Genomic DNA, 26,815 nt, shown 5'->3' with positions numbered 1-26,815 from the left:
GGAGTGCAGTGGAGGATGGCCCAAGCCCTTGGGCCCTGCACCCCATGGGAGACCAGGAGAAGTACCTGGCTCCTGCCTTTGGATCAACGTGGTGCACCGGCCGCGCAGCGGTGGCCATTGGAGGGTGAACCAACGGCAAAGGAAAACCTTTCTCTCTGTCTCTGTCTCTCACTGTCCATTCTGCCTGTCAAAAAAAAAAAAAAAAAAAGCAACAGTAGCTATTACTCTGGCCAAGTTCAAAGCCTGAGTTTCCATTCCCTGGGAGCTAGAGGGGCTCCTGAGTTCTAGTCCCAGTGGGAGGCAGGCTATTGAGAACGCCCAAGCATAAGGGCCACGTGGATGAAGGTGCATCACAGGAAAATACCTGGACTCTGAGCTGGGAAGCCAGGCTCAGGTCTGGAATGGGAACAATTGGAGGAGGACATCACCTCCACCACAGCCCTTCTGCTAGGGTTTGCCTTTCCCTCCTTCCCAGCCAAGGTCATGTGTGACTTAATCCTGAGAAGTCTGTGTTGCCGGTGTTTGGAGAAGGGGCCACTGAGGGGGTCAGCAGAGTTAGATGAGGTCATGAGGTCCACATGATGGTGTAGTGGCTTTCAAGGAGAGGAAGAGAGACCTAAGCTAGAAGCTTGCTCTCTCCTCCCCGACTCCCTCTGCTAGGGTGCACCGCAAAGGCCCTTGTCAGGTGCCCGGCTGATGCCAGTGCCATGCTCCGGGGCATCCCAGATGCCAGAACTGGAAGAAACAAATCTCATTTCTTTCTGAACTGCTCAGTCTGAGTGATTCAGTTATACCAACAGAACATGGACTAGGACACGCTCCAAGTTTTCCTAGAGCAGTGGTACTCAAAGTGTGGTCCCTGGACCAGCAACTTCAGGATTCCATGGTCACTTGTGAGAAATGCAGATTCTCAAGTCCACACGCCTGCCATAGAGAGCCAGACCCCTGCACAGGGTGGAGGCAATGCTCTGTGCTCTTAACAGGGGCTGCGGGCGATTCTGGAGCATGTAGCTTAGGGAACCAGGGCCTTTCCACTAGGCTTTCCAGAGTGCATAAGTGACATGTGGTACAGAGGTCCTGAGGTGGCCGTGAAGTCTGGCTGGTCTTCCTGAAGATCTTTCTGGTCCTGTGAGTCTAAGATAGAGCCCATGGGTATGAATCCTGTCTCTACCACGGCCGCGTTTCATCTCTCTTCATCCATAAAAGAGGCACTCCTATGTTTGGGGAGTTGGAAGGGCTGAAAGGGTTGGCACATAGTAGGTGGCCAGACATGGAGACTATTGTTGCTGATGTCCATAAGTTATGCATACTCAGAAGCTTCCAGAAGTCATCCCAGCTATCGCGTTCTCTCCTAGCTTATTTATTTTGTACCGGACACTGTGCTGAGTATTGCCTTGTGAAAACTCTGAGGTACTACCGACCCCACTTCCTGGAAGAGGAAAAGCAATAGAGGAAGAGGATAGTGGTTAAGTATGGGGACTGGGCAAGGCTTCTGACTGGGCTCAAATATCCAACCCTGACATTCACTGGATGACTTTGGCCAAACAAATTAACCTCTCTGAGCTCTATCTCTTCACTTGTAAAATAGGAAATAATAATAACATTTCCCTTATACGACTATATTAAATGATTTATTGTGAAAATGTCCTAGGATAGTGACTGACACCTGTAAGTGCTATATAAGCTACTACAAAAAATGGAGGAGCCAAGACCATCTACATAGGAAGCAGGGAGCTGGGAAGCAAGTCCATCTCACCACGGCATGGGAGCAGACCCAGCTGAAGGGATGAATGACACAGCCACAGCTACCCAAAAGGGTCAGTTAGGAACCAGCATTGGATCCCAGTGATGCCCAAATGCAAGTCAGGGTGCGAGCAGTTGTGTGCGTGTGTTGTGGTTGGTATCCTGGAATCTACGCCAGTATCTTCACTTCCCTCAAGGGAACCTGCTGTACCTCTGGGCCCTCCAGGTCTCTATCTGGTGCACTTTCCTTCCAAGAGGAAGTAGCTCACCTTGCCCCACGGTTCCTCCCTTCTGGGACCAGGCAAGTCTCAAGGATCCGTTGAGTCTTTTAAGAAAGTCTCACTTGTGATCTGTGCTATAGCTTTGCAAGCTATTACTATCAGGGGAAATGAGGTCAAAGGTCCATGAGATCTCTCTCTACTATTCTTCCAACTATATGCAAACTTACAATGATCTCAAAAGTTCAATTTTAACTTTAAAGAAGAAGAGGAATAAGAAAGTCCCAACAAGGCATCTGACTTCCTTGGGCTTCTTCACATGTCTCTCTTGCACCTGCACTTAGGACTGAAATACACAGAAACTACGAATATCCAAACAGCCCTTGTTGGGGGCGGGGAAAGACCGCGTACTTCTGGGAAAAGATGTACTTGGGGATGCCTCATCTGCCCCCAATCCCCATGCATTATTAAGCAAAAACCTCCGAGTGTTTGAGACCAATGTTCTCCTCCATCAGCAGGCTGGCCTACTTCTAGCAAATCCCACCCCGGCTCGCTGTTGCCAGAGCTTCGTGTGCCGGGTGAGTGTGAAATAATGGGCACATAAGCGTGATGCCGTGGGACACTGAGGAAAAATGCTCTGGGGAAGAGAGGCAGCCTGGGAGTGGAGAGCCCTCGTCCATTCTTAGTCTCTCACTGCTAAGGAGCGTCTAGAATTTCTACCCTTTTGGACTTTCCCCTGCTGAGCCCGTGACGCACACCTGAGAGGTGACCGGGCCACTTCCCAAGGTGCCCTGCCAGAACACAGAGCACATGGTGGAGGCAGGGGCAGAGTGACCTCTGTGCCCCTGACATATGACCCCCGACTGTGGGACATCCAGGGTGCCAGGTCTCGGATGAAGCTTCAGTTCATCAGCTCAACCTGCGATTAGAGGGAGAAAGCAACAAGGGTCCCTTCTGTTTCTGGAGAGCTCAGAAGGCAAAGACTTACTTCCGTTTTATGGCCCATGCACTCTCCATTAAGCTGAAAGGCTGGGGAGGACCAGAGAGATGAATCTGGTGGCACAGCACCTTTCTCCTGGGATCTTGTCTCTTCTTGCCACTCTTCCTCCCTGCTCTCTTAGTCACTATCACTAAGGGCTTCCTTCATACACTGGAGAACAGAACCCAGCTTAAAATCATGCAATACAATATCACTGTTTTTGTGACTTACTGAAATGATGCCGGCTGCCCCTCTGCACCAGAAATTCTTCTACGGGCCGGCACTGTGGAGTAGTAGGTTAAGCATCCACCTATGGCACCGGCATCCCGTATAGACACCAGTTCGAGTCCCTACTGTTCCACTTCCAGTCCAGCTCTCTGCGATGGCCTGGAAAGCAGTAGTAGATGGTCCAAGCCGTTGGGCCCCTGCACCCATGTGGGAGACCCTGAAGAAGCTCCTGGCTCCTGGCTTTGGATCGGCGCAGCTCCGGTCATGGTGGCCATTTGGGGAGTGAACCAGCAGATGGAAGACCTCTCTGTTTCTCCCTCTCTTTGTAAGTCTGCCTCTCAAGTAAAAAGTAAATCTTTAGAGAGAGAGAGAAGAAAAGAAAAAAAAGATCTATCTCCCCCCCCCCCGCCTCTGTCACTCTGCTTTAAAAAGAAAAAAAAAAAAACACAATTCGTCTAAAGTTTCTCCTAATGCCAACACACCTTGGATCACCAGAGTGCAAACTGCTGTATTTGCCTTCTAATTGAGGCAAATACTTAGAGGCCTTTGAGTTAGTCTTGCAGTTTGGGGAGCTGGGATTTTATAAACTATTTGGGAGATAGCATTTGAACACATGCAACTGACCACACTTCACCAGAGAGAAAAGAGGAAGACCCAAGAAAGGTCAGGGAAGTGGAGAAATTTATTCCAGTTGAGCAAAGCAGTTCCCAAAGTGAAGGCTTGTAGGGAAAATATTGTTTCTGTAACAAGGCCAAGATGGTATTTGTCTCTTTCACTCACTCTCCCATGAGCATGCAGTGGGATTTTCCAGAGGTGATATGATGTGAGGCATTACATTAGACTGAATGCAGACCATAATTAAGCCATATATTAAAGAGGTTTTCAAAAAAATGTCTAAAAACTCCACAATTTCTCCCAATAAAGTATTTTTTGGAAAATATGATTGTCACAAAAATAAGGTACTTTTGCTAGTACATAATGGATTTATTAATATTTTAAAATAAATACATTTGAGTTCAATATGTTTTAAATAATTATTTATTGGGAAGGCAGAGTAATAGAGAGAGGGAGGAACAGAGAAAGTGACCTTCCATTGGTGGTTCATTTCCCAAATGGCCACAACACCCAGGGCTGAGCCAATATTTCTTTAAATAAGTTGTGTATCTCTTTCTGCTTTCTCCATCTCTACCATTACAAAAATGCTAGTTCTCCGTCATTTTTTAAAGGATTATTTTATTTATTTGAAAGGCAGAATTACAGAGAGAGAATCTTCCAATGCTTGTTCACTTCCCAAATGGCCACAACATCACAACAAAGCCAAGAGGCAACTCAAAGGCCCCTGAGTATTCTCACAAACCAGCTTCAATTAGAAGGCAAACACAGCAGTTTGCAGTCTGGTGACCCAAGGTATGCTGACATTAGGTCTCCCACATGGGTGGCAGGGACACAAGTGACTGGATTGTCTTCTGCTGCCTTCCCAGGCACATTAGCAGGGAGCTGGAAAGCAGAGCAGCCGGAGCTCAAACCAGTGCTCTGATATGGGATATTGGAGTTAAAAGTAGAAGTTTAACATTCTGTGCCACAACGCTGGTCCTAAAATTCAATGTTTTTAAAGTTCTTAGTTTCTAAAATGCTGACTATCAATAGATAAAGCCTATAAATATCAAAGCACTTTGAGTCCTTGATATTTTTCAAGAGTATGCAGACGTCCCGAGCTTCAAAACTCTAGAACCAGTGGCCTCTTGTATTCAAAGACAAGGCCACATGTCCCTCCAACAATGTGCCCTGTGGAAAACCAAAGCCCTCCCCTGGATCCAGCCAATTTTCAGTGAGGGCCACGAGGAAGGTTTTAGTTTTCCAGATCACTCCTGGCTCCCAGTGTCCACTCCCACAGATGGTTTAGCTGATGGATTGTCTTCCTGTCCGCAAGTGCTTTCCAGGATCCTTATCATGTCATCTCAGTGCAGAACCTAACTTCTGCCTAGATCCCCACAACTCTCCCTCCATGCTCTTCAAAAGTCATGTTCACAAGCCAGCTTTCCTATAGGATCTGGAAGATGGCAACGGGAGTCATACGGAAGCAAGGCTAATAACTCCAAACTGAATGTTGGACCACGTTTGTGACACAGCCCAAAGATTACTGCTCCTCCTCTGGTTGCAGAATCAAAGGAGGTGTGGAGGGACTTTGATCTTCACAATCTCCACCATCCACAACAACCTCTTTCACCTCCAATACACATACAATGAAAGCAGGGGCTTGCTAAGCACATGCAGCTTTAAGACCTGTCTTTTATCCCCATACCCAGTGAAATTGTTGGATGGAGTCCTCCTATCTCATTCTGGAGTCCCTGCTATTGGTCTCCCCTGTCCTGCACAAACTTGTGCTTTCTAAGTGTCCACAGGGCTTCAAAGGCCATCTTGTGCTGCTCCACTTTCTAATGTGGTACAGAGCTCTCTGCGGTATCATAGAAATATATTCATTCTTTGTCTCTGAGGTGCCTGATCCAGAGCTCCTAAAACCTTTGTAATTTCCTGAGTGAGCAAAGTGATGCATGCATCATTTGTTCTAGTGAGGTGTCTCTTGGTGGGCACACAAGTAACCACGGGATTAGGGGGCTGCTTGCCAGGAAGAACTAGTCTTGATTAGAAGCTGGGAACTTTCAGCTCCACCTTGCAACCTCCAGGGAAGGGAGACCTTGCCCTCTGCCTCTCTTCCATGTGGCTGTTCCTAAGTTGTATCCTTTAACATAAACTAGTAGAATAACCTCCCTGTCTCCAACTGTGGTTTTGCTTTCTTTGGTTTCAGTTACCTGTCAACTAAGGTCCAAAAATACTAAATGGAAAATTCCAGAAATAAACAATTTATCATTTTAAGTTTTGGGTGCTTCTGATTTGCATGATGTCTTGCTGTCCTGGCTATCAGGCTGACCATGGTATCACAGTGCTCATGTTCTGGTAACCCCTCTGTCATAGCTCAATGCCTGTATCTTGCTCCTCACTCTGCCTCATCACATGGGCACAGTATCCTCTCACAACATCACAACAAAGGTGAGCTAAGTACAGTCAGATAGCTTGAGAACACTGACATAACTTTTATTACAGTACGTTATTCTAGCTATTCTATTTTACTGGTAGTTGTTAATTTCTGACTCTGCTGAATTTGTAAATTAAACTGTAACATATGTTAATAACATCATATACATAGGAAAAAGTATAGCACATAGAGATTCAGCACTGTCTGTGGATTTAGGCATCCACTGGGGCTCTTGGAATGCATTCTCCAAGGATAAAGGAGCCGCTGTAATAGGAAGTAAAGTATTTTCTCAAGTTCTGTGGATTGTTCTAGTGAGTTATCAAACCTGAAGGGGTAAGAAGTCGTGGGAACCCCTTGTTAACCAGGCAGAACATGTGTGGCCTGGGCAATCCATTGGTGGCTGGAATCTGAAGTCTTGTGGGACTGAGCCTTAATCTGCGGAGTCTGTGCTAAGCCTTGGAAGTTAGTGTGAAAATCGAATTAAATTGTAGAAAACTCAGAAATGATTGGTATCTGGAGGAAAAAATTCCTGCTACGTGGTGTCAGAAGTATTGTCAATGGAAACATTCCATCGCGATCTCTGTACATTTCTGTTTAGTGACAGTGTGCATCAACACTCTTTTGATAAATAACCTACTATCCCAAGATGCAGCCACTTCCATATCAGGGCATAGCTAACGAATAACTGCCACATAAGAACCTGTCATCCTTAAGAGCAATAAGAACTGACATTCGTGGAGCACCTGTAAGGCTGGGGTCTGAGCCAAGCTATGCCATGCCGAGCTCATTTAATACTAACAACAGCCTTGGAGTTTATTATTAGTATCTTCATTTCATAGGAGCGGCTGCTGAGGCACCAGGGAAAAACCTGAACTTGCCCAAGGTTAGAAGTTAGAAAATAGGGGACGGCGCTGTGGTGTGGAGGGTAAAGCTGCCGCCTGCAGTGCCAGCATCCCATATGGGCACCGGTTCGAGTCCCGGCTGCTCCACTTCCGATGCAGCTTTCTGATATGGCCTGGGAAAGCAGTAGAGGATGGCCCAAGTCCTTGGACCTGGGAAAGCAGTAGAGGATGGCCCAAGTCCTTGGGCCCCTGCACCTGTGTGAGAAGACCTGGAGGAAGCTCCTAGCTCCTGGCTTTGGATAGGTGCAGCTTTGGTTGTTGCAGCCAACTGGGAAGTGAACCAGTGGATGGAAGACCTCTCTCTCTCTCTCTCTCTCTCTCTCTCTCTCTCTTCCTCTCCTTCTCTCTCTGTGTAACTCTGACTTTCAAACAAATAGATAGATCTTTAAAAAAAATTTCATCTTTAAGAAAAAAAAAAGAAGTTAGTCAATAGCAAAGCTGGGATTCAAATCTGGACTAACCAGGGGGAAATCTTGTCCTGTAGTCTCTATCCCATATCAATGATGAAAAATGCCAGAAGGACAAAATCACACACTGCGAGTCTGTTAGAGCCTGGGCTGAAGCTCTCTAATAGCTCTCCAGAGTCAGTAGATTGAGGTGATGCCCGTGTGCAAGTGTAAGTAGGAGGAGGTCCAGCAAAGATCATGTGGGCACCAACAAGATTGACAGCGGCTGCAAGGCCAGCTACAGTCTGCCAGAATCCATGCTCCTGTAGCACCCAACTCAAACCCAAGCATGATACAGTCCCAGTGGCCTTGGACTGGTCGCTTTACTAAGCAGCAGAACAGAAGCCAGTCTGGTCTTTCAGCCCCACCCTTCTCTCACTGACCCTGCTTTCTAAATTTCCAAAACCATGAGGGTGATAATGCACTCTAGAATTTGTTCAAGAGTTGACAGCTTACCGGCGCCGCAGCTCACTAAGCTAATCCTCCACCTAGCGGGGCCGGCACACCGGGTTCTAGTCCCGGTCGGGGTGCCGGATTCTGTCCCGGTTGCCCCTCTTCCAGGCCAGCTCTCTGCTGTGGCTCGGGAAGGCAGTGGAGGATGGCCCAAGTGCTTGGGCCCTGCACCCCATGGGAGACCAGGAGAAGTACCTGGCTCCTGCCTTTGGATCAGCGCGGTGCGCCTGCCGCAGTGCGCCAGCCGTGGCGGCCATTGGAGGGTGAACCAATGGCAAAAGGAAGACCTTTCTCTCTGTCTCCCTCTCTCACTATCCATTCTGCCTGTCCCAAAAAAAAAAAAAAAAAAAAAAGAGTTGACAGCTTAAAATCCTCTTTTTGTTATCATTAATAACCATTAGGCCATGTAACACCTTCTTGATCTCTAAATTTTTGACTCTGTTTGCTGTAGTTCCTCAATAATCTCTCTTGGGTGTTCCCAACACTTGGAGCCACAGGTGGGAACCACATTGGTTTCAGGCTCCTGACCTCATGTGAGCCTCCTGGCCATGCTGAGCCACTTGCACCCATTTCTCAGGTCTCACTCTTTGTGTGGAAGACGGGAGCAAAGCAGAAGGGAAAGGGTGCTGTTTGCCCTTCCATTATCCCCAAGCAAGCCCAGCCATACTTTACCCTGAGTTTTCGAAAGTTCCTGAGAAAATGTGTAATATGAAAAAATAGTACATGTATTTCTAAAGTTTTTCACCAAAATAAATTGATCTTTTAATTCTACTTTTCCATGATCTTTCTGAAGTACTCCCACATTCTTAGCTGTTTTAAAGGCCTTTGTCCCATTCTTCACATTTGTCGGGGTGAGCTTCAGCTCAGTGTGGCCCCTCACTATGTCCTTGGACAGGCAGCCTGCATGGAGGAAAGCACAGAAAAACTGGAGTTCCAATCTAGCTTGTCTATGCTCTTGGACAGTTTGTTTGATCTTCCTGAGTTTCAATTTTCTCAATGGAAAAATGAGTAGAGTGTGATGATTCAATGCAATAATGAATGTGAACCCCTCAGCCCAGTGCCTGGAACAAGAAAGATGCTCCACAAAGTTTGCTTTCTCTTCCAGCAATTATAATTCTATCAACTCTCTCAATTACACAGATTCTTTCTGTTGGATCTTGGAGGACCTCCTACTGCCACCTTCTCTAAGCTAGCAACCTCCCACCTTTCTTTTTTTAAAATAAATAATTTAATTATTTTCATTTTACTTAAAAGGTAGGGGGGAAGAGGAGGATGGGGGGGAGGGAGAGAGAGAGAGAGAGAGAGAGAGAGAGGGATTTTCTGTTGGTTCACTCTCCAAATGTCTGCAACAGAAAGGAATGGGCCATGCTGAAGACAGGATCTGAGGAACTCAACCCAGGTCTCCCCTGTTGGGTGGCAACAAGTACAAGTACTTGGACCATCAACTGCTGCTTTCCAGGGTACTCATTAGTAGGACACTGAATCAGAAGTGAGGAACAAGACATAAACCAGGCACTCTGCAGTGGGACGTGGGTGTCCCAAGTAGTCTTTCAACCACCGTACCAAGTGTCCCCACCTCTCTTTCCTATGTGCATACCTTGGCACTGTCTTATCTCCCTCAAGTCATACTCCTTGAATATTTCTGCCCTGGACAAACTGCCTGCCTTTGCTTTGAACTTTCTGGAATCTACTTGCATAATCCTCAGCCCCTGAGGAATAGCAGTTCTATCCACAGGGCCATGTGCCTGCCTTGCTGAACCATCATGAGGTCACCAGTTTCCTTGAGAGTCCCCTTCTTGGGAGAGTCATTACCCATGATAACAATAGATCTGGCCAAAATAATCCTCCCAGTGTGAGTCAGGCAAATCCCTTGGCTCAGAAATCAGGTTTAATTGAAAATTAAATTGCATTTTCATGCCAACTCCAGGATGCCTGTATCCACAGCTACTTTATCAAGGTGATGCTTTATCTCAAAGAAGCCCATGGGAAGAGAGTGGCTACATCAGCAATATCACCAACTTGTACCTGATGAGAAGAACTTTCTTTACAGTGCAACTTGAACCCTTCAAGTTCCTCATTTTTGGGTTTCTTGTGCTCATTGCCTGTCTCCTCTGTGCTAGGATCTGTGCCACGACCCGCAGATATGGATACCAAGAGGACCTGGCACTGCGTTCTCTTTTTCTTGTAAAGATTTATTTATTATTTGGGCCGGTGCCGCGACTCACTAGGCTAATGCTCTGCCTTGCAGCGCCGGCACACCGGGTTCTAGTCCCGGTCGGGGCGCTGGATTCTGTCCTGGTTGCCCCTCTTCCAGGCCAGCTCTCTGCTGTGGCCCGGGAGTGCAGTGGAGGATGGCCCAAGTGCTTGGGCCCTGCGCCCCATGGGAGACCAGGATAAGTACCTGGCTCCTGTCATCGGATTAGCGTGGTGTGCCAGCCACAGCGCGCTGGCCCCGGTGGCCATTGGAGGGTGAACCAACGGCAAAGGAAGACCTTTCTCTCTGTCTCTCTCTCTCTCACTGTCCATTCTGCCTGTCAAAAAAAAAAAAAAAAAGATTTATTTATTATTTGAAAATCAGGGAAAGAGAGGGCTTCCATTTGCTTACTCACACCTCTCACCCCCACCCCCGCAGCCACGTGACCACAACAACCAGAACTGGGCCAGGCCAAAGCCAGGAGCAAGGAACTTCATCTGGGTCTCCCATGTGGGTACAGGGGTCCATGCACTTGGGCCATTTTCTGCTGCTTTTCCTGCATTAGCAGCCAAGACTCAGATCAGTGCCCAGATTGTATGCCAGCACAACAGGTGGTAGTTTTACCTGCTACGCCCTGGTGCTGTCCCCCAGCACTGTTTTCTGGCAGTTCTCTGGTCAGAGACAGAAAGGGAAGCATGCAAGCAGAAGATCGCAAATCTACAGCACATTCTTTAGTATTCAGGCTTGAGTAGTGCAGGGAGGTCAAGTGTAACGCATCATTAAGAATTTGGTTTTTGTATTGAACACTGAAGACAACAGTTCCAATGGCTGAGGGTATGCCAGACTCCTTGCCAAGTTGTTTGCACACCAGGAAACTATAGGGAGTTAATTCCCTAGGGTTTTCATTCTCCTCATTCTGCTGATGAAGAATCCGAGGCTGAGAAAGTAAGTAACCTGCTAGGGCCACAACTGCTCAATTAGCAGGCAGTAAAACTGAGTCTATCGTGCAGAGCCCATGTACTTAAAGACTGTTGGCTACTGTTCCTTTATTCTTACCAGCTTTTCATTTTGAAAATGTCCAACAGAGAAGACTTGCAAAATTGTGAACGTATGTGCCTTTTACCTTTGTTTACCCAAGATTATCAATATTTTGCCATATTTGCACCCTCTCTCTTTCTCTGTCTGTCTCTATATGTGGCTATGTAACATGTGTGTGTGTGTGAACCATTTGAGGGTTAGGCTCAGGAATATTAAACATGAAGTGTAGGCACCAGTTTGGCCCAGGGAGTATGGGCATGGTAGGGGGAGGGGGAGACAGGAACAGGAAGTGGCCTGTGCTCCCAGGATTGTCAGACCCCGCAGTTTGGGGTATATTCTAACAGGGAGCGACAGCAAGAGCTCCACAGTTATTGATGGTATTGAGAATTATAAAATCAAGATGATATCTTTATGCATGCTTATTGAATGCAGTGTAGACATATAGAGGTGTCAAGAAGTACTAACAAAAAAGAACCCTAACCCCAAAGAAAATCCATGCTAATATTTAAGCTTATTTCTTTCCTATCTTACTTGTTCCATACATACAATCAACCATTCGCTGATTGGAACCACATTGTTTTCTATTATCACTCTTCCATCTGGTACATCAATAGCATTTCTGCATGTTATTAAATGGGCCTAAAAACAATTTTTCAGTGACTTATTATCCTACTGGATAGATGAAACAATTTATTTAATACTCTATTTTTCAACTGAAGTTTAGTTTGTCTTCAATTTTTCGCTATTATAAATAATGCAGTAAAACAATGATGAACATTTCTGAATAGAAGGCTGTGCATACATATCTGGTGATTTCCTTAGGATAGATTTCTAGAAGTAGGGCTCCTAGATCAAAGGATTGTGGATAGCCCACCTCTTTGGCCATGGTAAGGAGGAGATGGGAGGGGGGAGAAATGGAAAGAAATGCAATAAAGCAGGTGAGATTGTGAAAGGCTTGGGCTTCAGGGATGGTGCTGAGAAAGAATGGAAAGGGAGGAACAGACGGAGGGAATTCAAGGCTCGAGGCTGAGGCCGTATAAAGAGAAGTAGTGAAGTCAGGAGACGGAGGCCTGCTCCGGTTTTCCACGGGTTGAGTAGAGGCTATGGAACGACATGCCAATGAAAGGGTCTGGTGATCTCCCCCCGCCCTCAGCCAGGCCACTCCGTGCAAGCCACATGCTGAGTTTTGGGCATTCTAACACATAACTAACACATGGCCCCTGTCCCCCAGCAAGCTCACAGGAGTCACTTGGGTCTGAAGCTTAAGGAAAGAGCTAAGGGGCTGGTGCTGTGGCATAGTGGGTAAAGCCTCCGCCTGAAGCGCCAGCATCCTACATGGGCAGTGGTTCATATCCCAGCTGCTCCACTTCCAATCCAGCTCTCTGCTGTGGCCTGGGAAAGCAGTAGAAGATGGCCCAAGTCCTTGGGCCCCTGCACCCGCGTGGGAGACCCAGAAGAAGCTCCTGGTTCCTGGCTTCGGATTGGTGCACCTCTGGCCGTTGTGGCCAATTGGGGAGTGAACCATTGGATGGAAGACCTCTCTCTCTCTCTCTCTCTCTCTCTCTCTGCCTCTCCTCTCTCTGTGTAACTCTGCCTTTCAGATAAATAAATAAATCTTAAAAAAAAAAAGAGCCAAGAGAGAGACTTGGAAGTGCCCCCTAAACGTGAGGCTGTGAGGGTGAGCATGCAGAGCTGAAGTTGCAGCCTATGAGTCCCCGACTGTGTGGACTTGAAGAGCCACCTGTTCGGCAGCTATGTCCTCCAGGAGGGGCCCAGGTCACCCTTCATCGCTGTGACCCCAGACACCAGCCAGGGAGCCCCTACCTCGAAGGCATCTTGTTCCAGGGGCTTCCTCGCTCTGCCCTCAGCTTCTTCTACACTGAAAAGCCTGGGGGCGGAGCACTAAGGCAGTCACTCCTGCTGGTCACTGTGCAGCCATGGCCTTGACTTCCACGCACAGAGTGGCCACCATTAGACTCCCAACAGCTCACCCCAGCAGACTTCAACGTGCAAGGTAAACCAGCGCGGGGGAGTCCTGTGTCTAAATCTCTACGTCGCAGAGCCGTGGGCGACAGAGGGCCCCCAGGCAAGAGCAGCTCCTCTAGTTTTCAGTCTTCAATTTGAAAAGCGTTAAGTGGTCTACACACCAGGACCTGCCTGCTTGGTCTGGGGCCAGCTTGTCCCCTCCAGGCTGGAGGTGTCCTTGGGAAGTCTGTCCTAGGCCCTGTTCATCGCCATGACATTCAGGTCATAGCTTCCTTCCGGTGGTCTCTGGGTGGACACTACACAAAGCGATGACCCTACCACCCCCTCCTCTTTTGCATCAGTATCAGAGTCCTGGCTGTGGAGGAGGCAGGGATGGAGAAGGCGCGTCCCAGGCTGACTTGGGAAGTTCTAGATGTTGAGTTCAGTCTCTGAACACAGTGCTGGCTCTCCTGTCTGCGTCCCTGCAACAAGACCCTTTGTTGTGAGTGCTCAGATTGCACGTGGGGAAAGGGAATCCAGGAGGCGTCTCGGACCCCTCCTCTCACTCGTGGGTGATTTCAACCAACCAGCTGTTTTCTGAGACCTGGGAGGTCCTTGGTTTGACAAAAATGCATTGAGAAGAGACTTAAGCTGAGGCTTTTTCGATAGTAATGATGAATAGCAGCAAAGCCATCCCATTATGGCTGAGCCCTTCCTAGATGCAAGCACTGCACTGGACACTTTCTTTCTTTTATTTATTTATTTATTTTTTTGACAGGCAGAGTGGCCAGTGAGAGAGAGAGAGAGACAGAGAGAAAGGTCTTCCTTTGCCATTGGTTCACCCTCCAATGGCCACCGCGGCCGGCGCGCTGCGGCCGGCGCACCGCACTGATCCGATGGCAGGAGCCATGTACTTATCCTGGTCTCCCATGGGGCGCAGGGCCCAAGGACTTGAGCCATCCTCCACTGCACTCCCTGGCTACAGCAGAGAGCTGGCCTGGAAGAGGGGCAACCGGGACAGAATCCGGTGCCCCGACCGGGACTAGAACCCGGTGTGCCGGCGCCGCAAGGCGGAGCATTAGCCTAGTGAGCCGCGGCGCCGGCCCACACTGGACACTTTCAATGCATTGCTTTAACACACCAGTGGGATGGGGCAGGATTGTGTCCACTTCACAGGTGAGAAAGCACGGCTCAAAGGAGTGACCTTCTCAGAACTTCCCAAGGTCATGCAGCTTGTAAACAGCAGTACCGGGTTTGGAATCGGATGAACTCTAAAAATCATGACCCAGGATGCCTGCAAGTGCCGCAGGGGAGCCGGGGTGGGGAGCCAGCTGTGTCAGTAGCCCTAGAGGCCTTTGCCAGGGACTCGCTGGTCACTTCAGGCCACCACGGAGGAGCCTTTCCACAGCCGGTCCTCTCTCATAGCAAGGTTTCTCCCTCCACTTCATGGCAGGAACAAATCAAGCATCAAACTTTAGGGCTCGGTGTTGTGGAGCTGCTTAAACCATCACCCGAGATGCCCGCCCACCCTATCAGGGTGACAGTTCCGGTTCCAGCTGCCCCACTTCTGCTTCTGACCCAGCTCCCCGCTAGTGCGTCTGGGAAAGCAGCAGATGACGGCCCAAGTGCTTGCGCCCCTGCCACCTACATGGGAGACACAGATGGAGTTTCTAGCTCCTGGCTTTGGAGTGGCTCACACCTGGACGTTGTGGCCAGTGGGTAAGTGAACCAGCAAATGGAAGATCTCTTTCTCTCTCCACCCCCCTCCCTCTTCCTCCCTCTCTCTCTCTCTCTCCCTTTTTCTCTGTGATTCTGCCTTTCAAATAAATAAATAAACCCTTTACAAAACCAATCAAATTTTCATGACCTCCTACAGCCTCACTGAGGACTAGGGCCTCAGCGTCTGAATTTGAGCAGGGCGCAGTCCAGCCCAACACAGGGGATGGCAGTGCTGAGGAGCTGGCTCGGGTCTTCTGAGTCGCAGTTCTGGCTTGGTGACCTTGGCAAGTTATTCAGCCTCTCCGAGTCTAGGCTGGGAGTAAGAGTGGGTAGCTCACAGGAACAGGACTGGATGAATGATCAGGATGCTCGCAAGGCCCCTAGGGAATAAGCAGCCCTCCGTGGAGGAGGGTGATGACCACGCCTCTGAGGCTCCCGTGAGTTTGCGACGACAGGCCGTGATTGCTGCACCCATGATGTATGGGCAGAAGAGATGAGCCCAAGAGCGTTGCGAGCTTCCTGCAATCCAACACCCCTCCTGGCTTAGAGACAAGCCAGGCTCTGAGTGACAGCTGCTTCCAGGCTGACGACCACGGAGACCGAGCAGCAAGCCTGGGCTGGGCCCCGCCTGCCGAGCGCAGCTGGGTTGAAATATGTCACCCACACTGGCCCAGGGTTAATCAAAAGATTACAGATAGAAAATTGGGACAGACTCACTACACTCTCTTGGATACAAGGCCCAGAATCCATATCCTAACCTGACCTCCTCCCAATTCTCTGCCTCAGCTTCCACCCAATTTCAGCCTAGCAAGAGCAGAAATTGGCCAGACTGGAATTACAGCCAGAAATGTTTGCTGGGCAGTGCCCCTCGCCCCCACCTCCTGCCCTCGCAGTGTTGGTGGCCAGGCCGGTTCTCCCAGGCTTCATGATGTTGGACTGCAAGAGGCGGCCTGGGATAATGTGCGGGATGTAGATGGGGGGCCCGGGGTTCGGGAGAATCTTCTCTAAACTGCACGCCCTGAGTCGGAACAGAGGCCCTGACACCTCGACTTCTCAAATCAGAGTGAGGGTTGCCTCTCGGCCAGACCGGGAAGGAATCGGCTTTGTCCTCGTCATCCTCCTATTCTGGATCTGATTGTGAGAATTGGAGGGAGAGCGTCCAATTATCCAATTATGACTCCATCCCTTCCTGGCTGTGTGACTATAAGCCGGACTCTTCCTCTCTCTGAGCAATAAAGGAGCCTTGGTAGGGCTCTTTGCCTTTGAGGATTCTCGTTCACGTTAAATAAAATGGGGATGCCGACTGCTGAGGATGGCGTTGGGCACAGCACAGATGTGATCCGTGACACTGCGATCATTGCTATTACAGCTTAAAATTCTAACAAAAACGGGAGAGACCTTGAACATCAGCAACTCCCTCATTAGAGATGAAGGCACAAGGCCAAACATAGGAAGGCCCCTGCTCAGTGCAACGGGCTGAATGTCTGTGTTCCTTCTAAGTCCGTATGTTGAGCCCTGAGCACCAGTGTGATGGTGGTGGTCAGACATGGGGTCCTTTTTTTTTTTTTTTTTTTTTTGACAGGCAGAGTTAGACAGTGAGAGAGACAGAGAGATAGGTCTTCCTTCCATTGGTTCACTCCCCAAATGGCCGCTACTGCCCACGCTGCACCAATCCGAAGCCAGGAGCCAGGTGCTTCCTCCTGGTCTCCCACGCGGGTGCAGGGCCCAAGCACTTGGGCCATCCTCCACTGCCCTCCCGGGCCACAGCAGAGAGTTGGACTGGAAGAGGAGCGTCCAGGACTAGAAGCAGCGTCCATATGGGATGCCGGTGCCTCAAGCGGAGGATTAACCAAGTGAGCCATGGTGCCGGCCCCAACATGGGGTCTTTGGGAGTTGACCAGGTCATAGGGAAACCTCATGAATGGGCTTAGTGCTCTGAAAAGAGGAGGCCAGAGGGCTCCCATTCTCTCCTGTATGTGAGAACATGGCCAAGAACGTGGCTGTCTATAACCAGGGAAGAGCATCCCCGGCAGACCCCAGCCTGGGGAACATGAGTGTCCATGGGTAAAGTGCCCCTCCATCTATGGTATTCTGCTACAGCAGTTTGAAGACTGAGAGAATGGGAGGATTTGGATTCAAACCAGGTTCTGGCTCCAAAGCCGCACCTCTTTGTATGTCTAAGAACACAACACGGAATCTCGGTGGCTTCAGCTGGAGGGGACCAGAGTGGGCTCTGTGACCATGATCTCTACCCTGAGCTAACAGAGGAAGAAGGCTTTCTTCTGCCAGGACAGAAGCTCAACGATGTCCCTCAAGTCTTTTCCTGCAGTCCTGGCGTCCCTGTCCCCAGCTGGCCTCCTCATCTCTGCATCATCTCCTCAGCCCCCTGCCCTCAGACCCCAGGTCCTCCCTCCTACACATCCAGTGGGTGGGGAGGAATCCCCGACTGCCCCAAAGATGCATGGACGTCTCTGCAGGCCCTGCAGGGGTCAGCTGTCTTGGACAGGCAGGGCCAGAGAGAACTGGGGTGGGAGCAAGGACCTGGTCTTGCTTGGACTCGCCTCCCCCCAAACCCAGCTCACGGAGGACCCTCTGGCTGGTCACTTCCGCCAAACTCCAGCAGAGAAATTTGGCACAGGGCGAGGGGGAGGGGGAGCCCAGGTGCAGCCTGACAAACACCAGCTCTCCCACGGCCACTGCAGCCTCACTGCCTGCCACCGCCAAGCAGGGGCGGCACTGAGTCATCCTTGAGTCAGTGCCAGGTGGGTGTCGGGGCTTGAGCTACCGTGGACCCCTCCCACAAGGTGAATGCCTTTGCAGGGCTTGTGTTCTCACGGGGTGGGGGAGGGCAGGCAGCAAGCAGACACACACAGACAACTAAATCCTAAGGATCATCTCAACTGTCCACACATTCTCAAGCACAGAGTTTGTCACCGACAGTGACTGGGGCAGCAAGGACAAGTTGAGGCGGTAGCTCATTGGACAGCAGCTGGGAGGAGCACACACCCATGTAGCCTTCTCTCTCTTAGTTCTGTCTCATTTCGCTCCGCTACAAGTCCAAGGTGGAAGCACGGGAGCTTGGCTTTCCCCAGGCAGCTGTGATGTGCCCAGGACTGGGAGTGACACAAGGCACCATCTCTTCGGTGTCCAGTGGCCCTGTGAGGTGGGCATTTTTAGCCCCACTTGACAAAGCGGGACTCCCACTCCGGATAGGGTAGGGCTCCCCTCAGGCTGCCTTCCCAGGAAATTGCAAGACTTGAACCCGAGGTCTTTCCCCCTGAATCTTGCTGCCTCCCGTGGCAGCCGGGGAAGACGAGGGTTGCAGGGACACAGCAGGGGACTCCGGACCTCAGAAGGCTGTTCAGCGCCTGCTTTGATCAGCTCCTCCCCGTGCCACAATATTGTAGCCCCTGGTACCCTCCTTCCTGCCAAAGGGGCCCATTTCCAGCTACCTTTAATTTAGAACAAACTAGCTGCTCCCCGATGGTGCTGAAGTTAATAGGTTGCTTGTGCAGTGCTGCTGGGATAAGCAGTGCTGAACAAATTATTCTGCCTGGAATTAGGGTTATCTGGGAGAGGCCAGGAGGCCGCAGAGAGGGGTGCTCTAGGCAAGCAGTAGGAGGCCCCACCCCTCTTTCTTCCCCCCTGCTGTGGGACTGTGGAGACCCCTGAGTAAAGCTGCATGGCCACAGTGGGTCAGGGGGCGCTGGGCCTGCCATGGAGGAGCAGGGATGGTGAGAGTGTAGGCTGGGATGAAGGCTACTGGGCACTGCGGGACCCTAGGCCATTCCCCACCCTGGCTGGCTGTGCCTTGGGATTGGAGAGGCAGGTATGGTCCTAGAAGCCCCAGCAATTGAGTTTTCTGCCTGTGACAAGGCATTGGCACTCGGAGGGGTGGGGGAAGCCGGAAGCGGGGCTGTTGTAATGTGACCTTAGTGCTGGCTTGTCCTGTGCTGGTGGCACAGTGACCATCTCTCTCTCTCTCTCCAGCAGGGGAGAGCACCCAGGCTGAAATTCTCAAGGGAGAGGTGGCATCTTCCCCCAGCGTGGTGGCCATCACTTTTCCAGACAATTCTAGTAAACAGCCAATACCTCAATGCTATACTGCCGAGCCTCCCAAACCCCGTGAATTTCCCCACAGAAAAGACCACGCCTCACACTTGACCTCTAAGAAGGAGAGCTGCAGTGGAGAGTCTCTCATGAGCATGGAGTATCCACTCAGCATCTGACAGGTGTCCTTGTCCCTGCACATCTGTCCCAGAAGTGACAGGGATGCTGTGAGGGCACAGGTACGGCTGTCTTGGTGACCTTGGCTGTGGGGTGTTCCGTTTCCCCATAAAGCTTTTCCCTTATCCCATGCTACTGTGTGCAATTTGTCATCACCAATCACCACTTGCACAAAAGGTGTTTGTCCTAAAGAGACCTAGCTGGGGCAATGGTTCTTGATAAGCCCACCACCAAAATTACTGGAGCTCTGGGGGGACTCTCTGCTGGTGGCAAAGTGGGGAGCCATGCAGGTAGGAGCGTCTCCTCCAGCCCTGTGCCTGTAGAGGAAAGTGCCCGGCCTTGGTCCCAGGATGACCTGGGATCTATTTCATCTCTGCTGCCCCCCACCTGGGCCACCTGGTTTGGCTAAATGTTTGTTTGCATATCTGTTACAATGTCAATTGCAACCCCTACTTCTAGGGTCAAGACAGTGGGGAGCCAACAAGGTGACCAGCACACAAAATGTAAGGAGGTGTCAGCTCCCTGTACGTGCAGGGTGGGCTTTTGCTCTACCAGCTGCCAGTCCTTACTTGCATAATCCTCTGGATTCAATGAAAAAGCAGCCCTTGTAGTTGATATTATTATGATCCCCAGTGAAAAGTGAGGACCTTGGCTCGGGGAGGCTGTACCATGCGCTCAGCCTCACGCAGGTGGTGGCTGGCAGTGTTGGGACGTGAGCCTGGCTGGCCTAAAGGCAGAGCCTGTCCTGGGCCAAGGTCAGCCTCTTGGGGAACTTGAGCAGTGGTGGAGAGGAACAGCACGTCTCGCACGGGTCTGCAGCTGAGGCCCTGCCTTGCACTGAGAGAAATATCCTAGGCTTGGTGGGAGGGGGAGTTGAGGTTCCAGGGGGGCACTGGCCTTGACACAGATCTCATAAGGTCAGCCCCATACCCTCCCCAGATTGTCACCTCCTGGGCGGCCTGGATGATGCTCGAAGCTCTCCTCTCTCCTGCTAGCTTTGGCTCTGTTGTCTGTGCCTGGGGTAACAGATTTGCTCCCACTGTACAGAAGGGGATGAAGTTCCCTAGCCAAAATGGTGCCTGCACAGCTTCTGGCCCCCCGGGGACTCTAAGAGGGTCCCAGACAGCTGGCTGGGCAGGAAGAGGAAGAGGCAGGTTCCCCAGACCCCTGGTTTAACCACACATCCAAGCCAAGAGCTGGGATTCTCCTAAGATAAACAGCAGGCAAGGGTACTGGCTGTGGGAGTCACTCTTTTAACTCCTAATAAGGGAATCAGGTGAGGGAGATGGCTCAAACGTTCAGTCTTAGCTCCAGGCAGGCCCTCAGGAATGCAAGTTCAGCAGAGGTGAAGCAGAATGGTCTAAAGCCATCCAGGACTGAGCGACAGGGCCGTATCCTGCTCAGAGTGTCCTCCAGGGGCTGCTCCCAGAATCGGCACTGGGTGCTGATGAAACAGGCATGAATGGGAGGGACCCCCAGCCCTGAGGGGCTCCCCACCACCCATAGCACCAGCTTGTCCCCACAATCACATCAGCCAACAGCCACTGGGTGCCTAGCTTCCCGAGAGCTTAGATACCCAGGCTTGTCTCATCCTATGAGGAAGGGGCTGACGTTCCATTGTGCAGATTAGGAAACTGAGGCCAGAGAGGCGGGGAGCACAGTCCAAGGCTTCCTGGCCAACATGGAGGGCCCAAAGGTGTCCCCACGGGGCAACCAGTGATGCTGCCTACTGCATCTTGCAGCCTACAAACGTGTTGTTAAATCCAATATATAAAACAAAATAGAGCTGAAGGGGAAGGCATTGGGGTGCTGGGAGTCTGTCCACCCACCTCTCTTGGGGACAATAAAAGCCCTTCCTAAGAAAGCTTGTGCAGAAGTCTTTAAGTGACTCACGGCTCACTCTCCGGCCACAGACACAGCCCCTGCAGCCGAGCTGAGTTCAGAGGGCGGTGGGACAGGAGCAGCTGGTGTTATCTAGAAAATCCCTGTGACAAGCTCCGTCTCAGGCTGCCAGCTGGGGTCTCAGCTGAGTGGTGCTGTTGCATCACTTACTACTGTTAGTGAAGCACCTGCTCCGCGCTGTGTTCTCTGCTACATACTAGTAAATCTGGATATAGTAGTGGCAACAGCGCGTGCGGTTCTTACTTTCACGGAGCTTAAGTCTAGTGGGGAAGACCACATGTGGAAAACATGCTCCTGGGGCCGGCGCTGTGGCGCAGTAGGTTAATCCTCCACCTGTGGTGGCGGCATCCCATATGGGCAGCGGTTCTAGTCCCGGCTGCTCCTCTTCCAATCCAGCTCTCTGCTGTGGCCTGGGAAAGCAGTTTTTAGAAGATGGCCCAAGTGCTTGGGCCCTGCACCCGCATAGGAGACTGGGAAGAGGCACCTGGCTCCTGGCTTCGGATCAGCACAGATCCAGACTTGCGGACATCCGGGGAATGAACCAACGGAAGGAAGACCTTTCTCTCTGTCTCTCCCTCTCACTGTTTGTAACTCTACCTCTCAAATAAATAAAATCTTAAAAAAAAAATGTTCCTAAAAGGAACACAGATCCCAAAATACAACTAGGGCTGGGGAGACAAAGCTCTGGGGGGCCTGAGTCATTCCCCTCTGCAGCAAGGCATCGATGCAAAGTCTGAACCATCCCTCTCCTTAGAGCAAGGGCAAAGGTGACTGCTGGTGTAGGGAGATGGCCAAGGGCCAGGAATGAGTAGAACAGGGAGGAGTGGTCTTGGGGCCTCTTTACTCCCCAGCTATTCCCAAGGCTGGTGTGAAGCAATAATTAGCCCCCAAGACCAGCCAGAGGCACCTGGACCAGAAGCTTCTTCGCGTTCACCAATGCTGATCATTGCATCTCTAGAACTCAGTACAATCAATAATGAATCAGGGGAATCACAGTTAAAACCAGAAGTCATTCAGCAGCCACAAAGTGTCCATGCAGAGTGGAGCCTAGGATAGCTCTTCACGCTAAAAAAGCATTTTTTTCTGGACTCTTTGAGGACCTTTCTCAGTTACTCTGCTCCTGGCCTGGCCCTGCTCCGTGGTTATCATTTATTTAAAAAATATTTAGCAAACACCTGGGTCGGGCAGAGCACCCGTTACCCAGCATGTGTCTGGCACAGAGCCAGGGCTGTGTAAACACTTGGTTCTCTCTGCGGCGCTGAGGCCAAGGGCGCAGACACAGCTGTGGCAGGATCCTGATGCGGCATCAGCTGTGGCTGCCTCCTTGAGCCCTGGCTGCAGGAAATTTGGGGCTGAAGCAGGGCCCCAGTGTGGTCCCTGGGGAGCCCCTTCCACGTCCCTGGGGTTCTGGCCTGCCTGAATGGCTGGCTCTCTGCAGAAGCCGACGATCCCTTGCTGCCCCTCCACCAGCATCCACCAGCGCCATCTCTCCCACCCATCTCAGCCTGGCTGCCACTTTGGCAGGCGCCCCACAGTCGTCCCAAGCATCTCTTTTGTGCTTGTCGGCCTCATGCATCCATGCATCTCAGCACTCAGTGTGATGCCCGAGTGGGCTCTGTGTGTCCAGTCTGCCCCCCATCAGCCTGCACCATTCACTCAGGACTGGTGTCTTATTCATGCATGTGTCCAGTGTCTAGCCCTGAGCGTGGCACCAGAAGGTGCCCAGGAAGTGAATGTGGAGCAATTGAACATAGGCTTCTATGGGGAAGGAAATGTCTTCATGCCCTGTTATTCTAACAGCCATCTCTAGCTTTCTGCCTCTGGCTTGCTCTCTCACATACACACATACACACAGAGTCCTTTGCACACACTCCTTTCCCGGCTGATACACTTCCTCACACGTGCTCGTCTTGCTGCACAACCTTCTTCTGTGGTCCCCCTCTCCCTCTGATGCCACCAGGGTGTAGAAACCCACATGCAGTTGGCTTAATGAAAGACCCTCTGACCCTGATGCCCCTCTTGGCCTTGACCCTCCCTCACACCTGCTCACCCACATACTCCATAGAGGGTTGCAAGTCTGGACTTCCCTGGATCCTTGAAATGGTGCTCAAAGGCAGGGGGTAATGGACTCATTTCATACATGAGAAAAATGAGGCTTGGAGAGGCTGTGGCTTGCCCAGAGAGCAAAGCCAGGGTCAAGACCCAGGTTTTCCCCCATCTATGTTAACGCGGTTTCTGCAGCACTCCCTGGAAGTGGAGGCTGGGTTAGAAGGCTGCCCCTCTCCCCTCCACTCCCTGAGGTCCTGGTACCCACGATGGGGGAAGAACACCCTCCACCCTCTGAGAATAGATTGGGATACCTGTGTGAAGCCTCCTGGCCCATCTGCTTTCTCCTCCAGGAAGTGAAGCCACCAAGGGCCACTGCCCTTGTGCCACTGTGCCTCCCTCTCCCGTTCACCTCTCTCTGAGGCCTCTAAGAGTTCTGCCAGGCAGCCTGACACCCAACACTAGATGTTAATCCCCCCGGGGACCCGGAGGGGCAGTGCCCTGTGTCAGAAGGTGGCAGGGAAAGAAGAGGATGTGGGAAAGGCCTAAGAAAAGAGATAAGCAAGATGTCACCATGTCCCGCACCCTTGCCACCTATGCCCACAAGTCATGCCAGGCTGAGCCTGCTGGGCAGCCAGGTCCCCAGATGGTCTTGCACAGCCCTGATCTCTCGCTGTTATTTTCCCAAGTCCCAATCAAAGGTTTGTGGGCCTCTTTCCCCGAATATTCTACCTGCTGCTTCTAACATCTCTTCCTGACGCATTCTTCCTGAAAGAGGACATGAATATTTAAAGACATTTTTTCAGCCAGCGGCACCACAGCGTGTTACAGCTCTCTCTTTATATTTATTTCCAGAAAGTTTATCAGAGGCTCTGAGTACCTCACCCATGCCAGGACAGAGCCTAAGATGGGGTTCAAGACATGGGGGAGCGGCTACTGGGCTGTGGGCCCCATGCGGGGCGGAATGCTGTGGGTGCAGCCCTGGTTCTGGCCCACAGTCACCTCTCTGGGCTGCTCTGAGGGGTAATCCTGTAAACCACGCAGCAGCCAAGACAGACATTGGCACAGGCATGGCCCATGGGATGCTGAGAGACAGAGACCCAAAATAGCAGCACGACAAAGAAAGTCCCAGAAGCACAGGACGCTGGAAGCCCTTGAGAGAAAGGGCTGGGTGCACAGCTGCCGAGCTGATCCGGATTCGGAATTCAGCGGTGCACGGTGGCGGCGGCTGCCAGCCCCAGGGCCGCCTCCTGCTGGCCCCCTCGAGTGACTCGGCTCTGCAGAACTACTCACAGCCCACTGCATCAAATCTCTCTTTTATCAACAAGACACAACCCTCCGTGGATCACTTCTTGAAACCCCAGTCACGCTAAGCCACTGCCAGGGCTCTAGGAGAGATTCTGTCTCTCTGCCCGCCTCTAACCAATCAGGCACACACCACCAACTCCATTTCCAAAGTTCCAGGCAATTACAGCCGGCTGAGCTCCCTGGCAGGGTGCCGGCCTGCTCGGAGCCAAGACCCACACTTGTCAGCAACCTCAAGCCCCAGCCACCCATTTCCTTCCAGCCCACTCCGGGACTCAGGTGCGCCAGAACAACCCACACTTACCCCCCGGAGCAACGAGACCCACCAGGTCACGTCCAGACAGAAGACAGGGGTCAAAGCCAAGTTCCCTACCTTTGCTGAGGGTCCCAGTAACGAGCTTAAAGATGGTCTGGGCAAATTTCACGAACCCAAGCTTGCATCTTTTGGAGCAGCCGCTCATGGTGACAGAGGGGAGGCAGACTCTGCCGTCGGCACCCAGAAGTGTTGGCACCCGCTGTGCGTGTCCCTGGAACTCCCTGGATCCTGCCTAGGTGAACCCTGAGAGGGGTGCGCCCCCAAAGCCGGGCTCTGGGAAGAGCACACTGCCTCTGCAGCAAGTCCGGCTTCTGCATCCAGACAGCCTGCAGGGCAAACTCTCTCTCCCTCTCTCCACCCCCTCCTGCTGTCCACTCAGGTCCTCGCCACTGGAGGACCTGGGCACGCCAGGGCTGGGATGGCACTGCCAGGGAACCGGGCGCTCCGAGGGCACCGAGCAGGAGAGTGAAATTGAGCAAAGCAGGGAGGGAGGAGCTGGAGCCCTCCCAGGCTTTGCTGACTGTCTTTCCTACACGCAGCGGTAATGTAGCAATTAATACTGGAGTCAGAAGGGAGGGGACTGCTACGCAGAAAACACTCAGCCCCACAGCCTCCCGCGCTCGCTCTCCTGCTTACTCCTTCCTGGTTAATCTCATAGATCAATCCTTCCTGTCTTGATCAGGATCTGGGAGAACTCCCCGCAGAGCAGGAAGCCGCAGCCCCGACACTCAGTGGAAAGTTTGCAGGCAGCCTCCGAGCTGTCTGGTTTGCCTTATGGAGAAGCGGGGCTGTGTGGGGAGCCCCCAGGGAGCCTGTCTGTGCACGTGAGATAGTGAGACGGAGCCACGCAGCCCGTGTGGCTCCCTCAGCACCCCTGGCCTGGAAGCCTCTGGGCTGCAGGTGCTGTGACTCCAAGGCGGGCTGCTCAATTCTAGGAGAGCAGACATGAGCCTGGACCCTCTCATTGGGACAGGAGAAAAGCACACCAGGGCTTCCCAAGGGCCACTAAGGAATGCCCGGGACTCAAATAGTTGCACTATAGTGTGGGACTCCGGAGGTAATACTCCAAGGCACTATGCAAATGTGAAGTGCAACTATTGCTTCATAAAAAACCTGCTTACCATTCAGACACTGCAGGTTGGAAGGGACCCTATGGGACATCTGGCTGTACCCTCTGCATGGGGCAGAAACCTCCCCACGGTGGCCCTGGTGCTGGGCACCATCTCTCCGCGTGCCGTGGCTGTGTGGGAACAGCAGGCATGAAATCCACCTTCATGTGCACTGGGCCATGTCCTGGGCCAGTCCTTCTTTGTCGCGCCATCAGCTTTCCCTGTGAACCGCTTCTCTGTGTTGTTGGAGAGGATCAGTCTGTCTAAGTGCTGGAGAGTGGAGGCTACTGAGCGACAACACGCCATGGGAGCCAGAGCCCATGCACTGCGCCTGCTTTGTTCTCTGTCTTCCAGGAGTCATGTGGACGTGAACCCCGAAGAAACAAACCTCAGCCTTTAGGGTGCACACCGACCACTTTCAGCTCCCAAAAGAAGCCCATCTACAAACAAGGAGCCTTTCTCTGAGCCCTAAAGCCCTCACGTCTTGCCGGCGTGGTGTGAGTCCTGCCGTAAGGAATGACAAGTAGCTCTAGAAGAAAATATCCCACTGTGCTTTGTGTCTGAGGGCCTGAAATTGCCACATTATTCACTCTTTGTCTTAAGGTATTGAGCGGCTTATTAAGATGCACATGCTATCTTGGGAATGCTAATGACACTTAGTCTTTTGTTCAAAGGTTCACTTATCTAATATTTACTGAGCTTCTGGTATCGAGGAAAGAGCTGAGTAGCCGGGGTGCAGGAGGCACTGGGCACCCAGGTCATAGCCAAACTAGACAGAGGGGCTCAAAGCACTCATGGACTTGGAGCCGAGCGGGTTCGTCATCAGGCAGGAAGCCCTTCTGAGAATCAGGCTGTTCACTGACTTCTTTCACTTTGCTGAGTGGTAGTGGACCCGGATCTGGGGCAATGAGAACCGAGAAGGAGAAGGAAAGATCCAGGTCATAGAGCATCAGCTGGCAGGCAACGAGCTGTCAGAGAGAAGACAACGTAG

The 26,815-nt window shown here is 51.5% G+C and overlaps 1 protein-coding gene across 1 annotated transcript in view; it reads right to left on the bottom strand.

Annotated features, from left to right (window-relative positions):
- KCNIP1 (potassium voltage-gated channel interacting protein 1) overlaps nucleotides 1–25,239 on the bottom strand; it is a 331,932-nt gene extending 306,693 nt beyond the window's left edge. The window contains exon 1 of the mRNA XM_051843592.2: nucleotides 24,773–25,239. Coding sequence (XP_051699552.1) covers nucleotides 24,773–24,860 — 88 coding nt within the window. The 5' untranslated portion in view covers nucleotides 24,861–25,239. The remainder of the gene's footprint in view (nucleotides 1–24,772) is intronic.
- Between the last annotated feature and the right edge of the window lie 1,576 nt (nucleotides 25,240–26,815).

The sequence above is a fragment of the Oryctolagus cuniculus genome, chromosome 6 (genome assembly GCF_964237555.1).
Source record: "Oryctolagus cuniculus chromosome 6, mOryCun1.1, whole genome shotgun sequence".
Taxonomy (NCBI): Eukaryota; Metazoa; Chordata; class Mammalia; order Lagomorpha; family Leporidae; genus Oryctolagus; species Oryctolagus cuniculus.
This window is presented reverse-complemented; position numbering and strand designations above follow the sequence as displayed.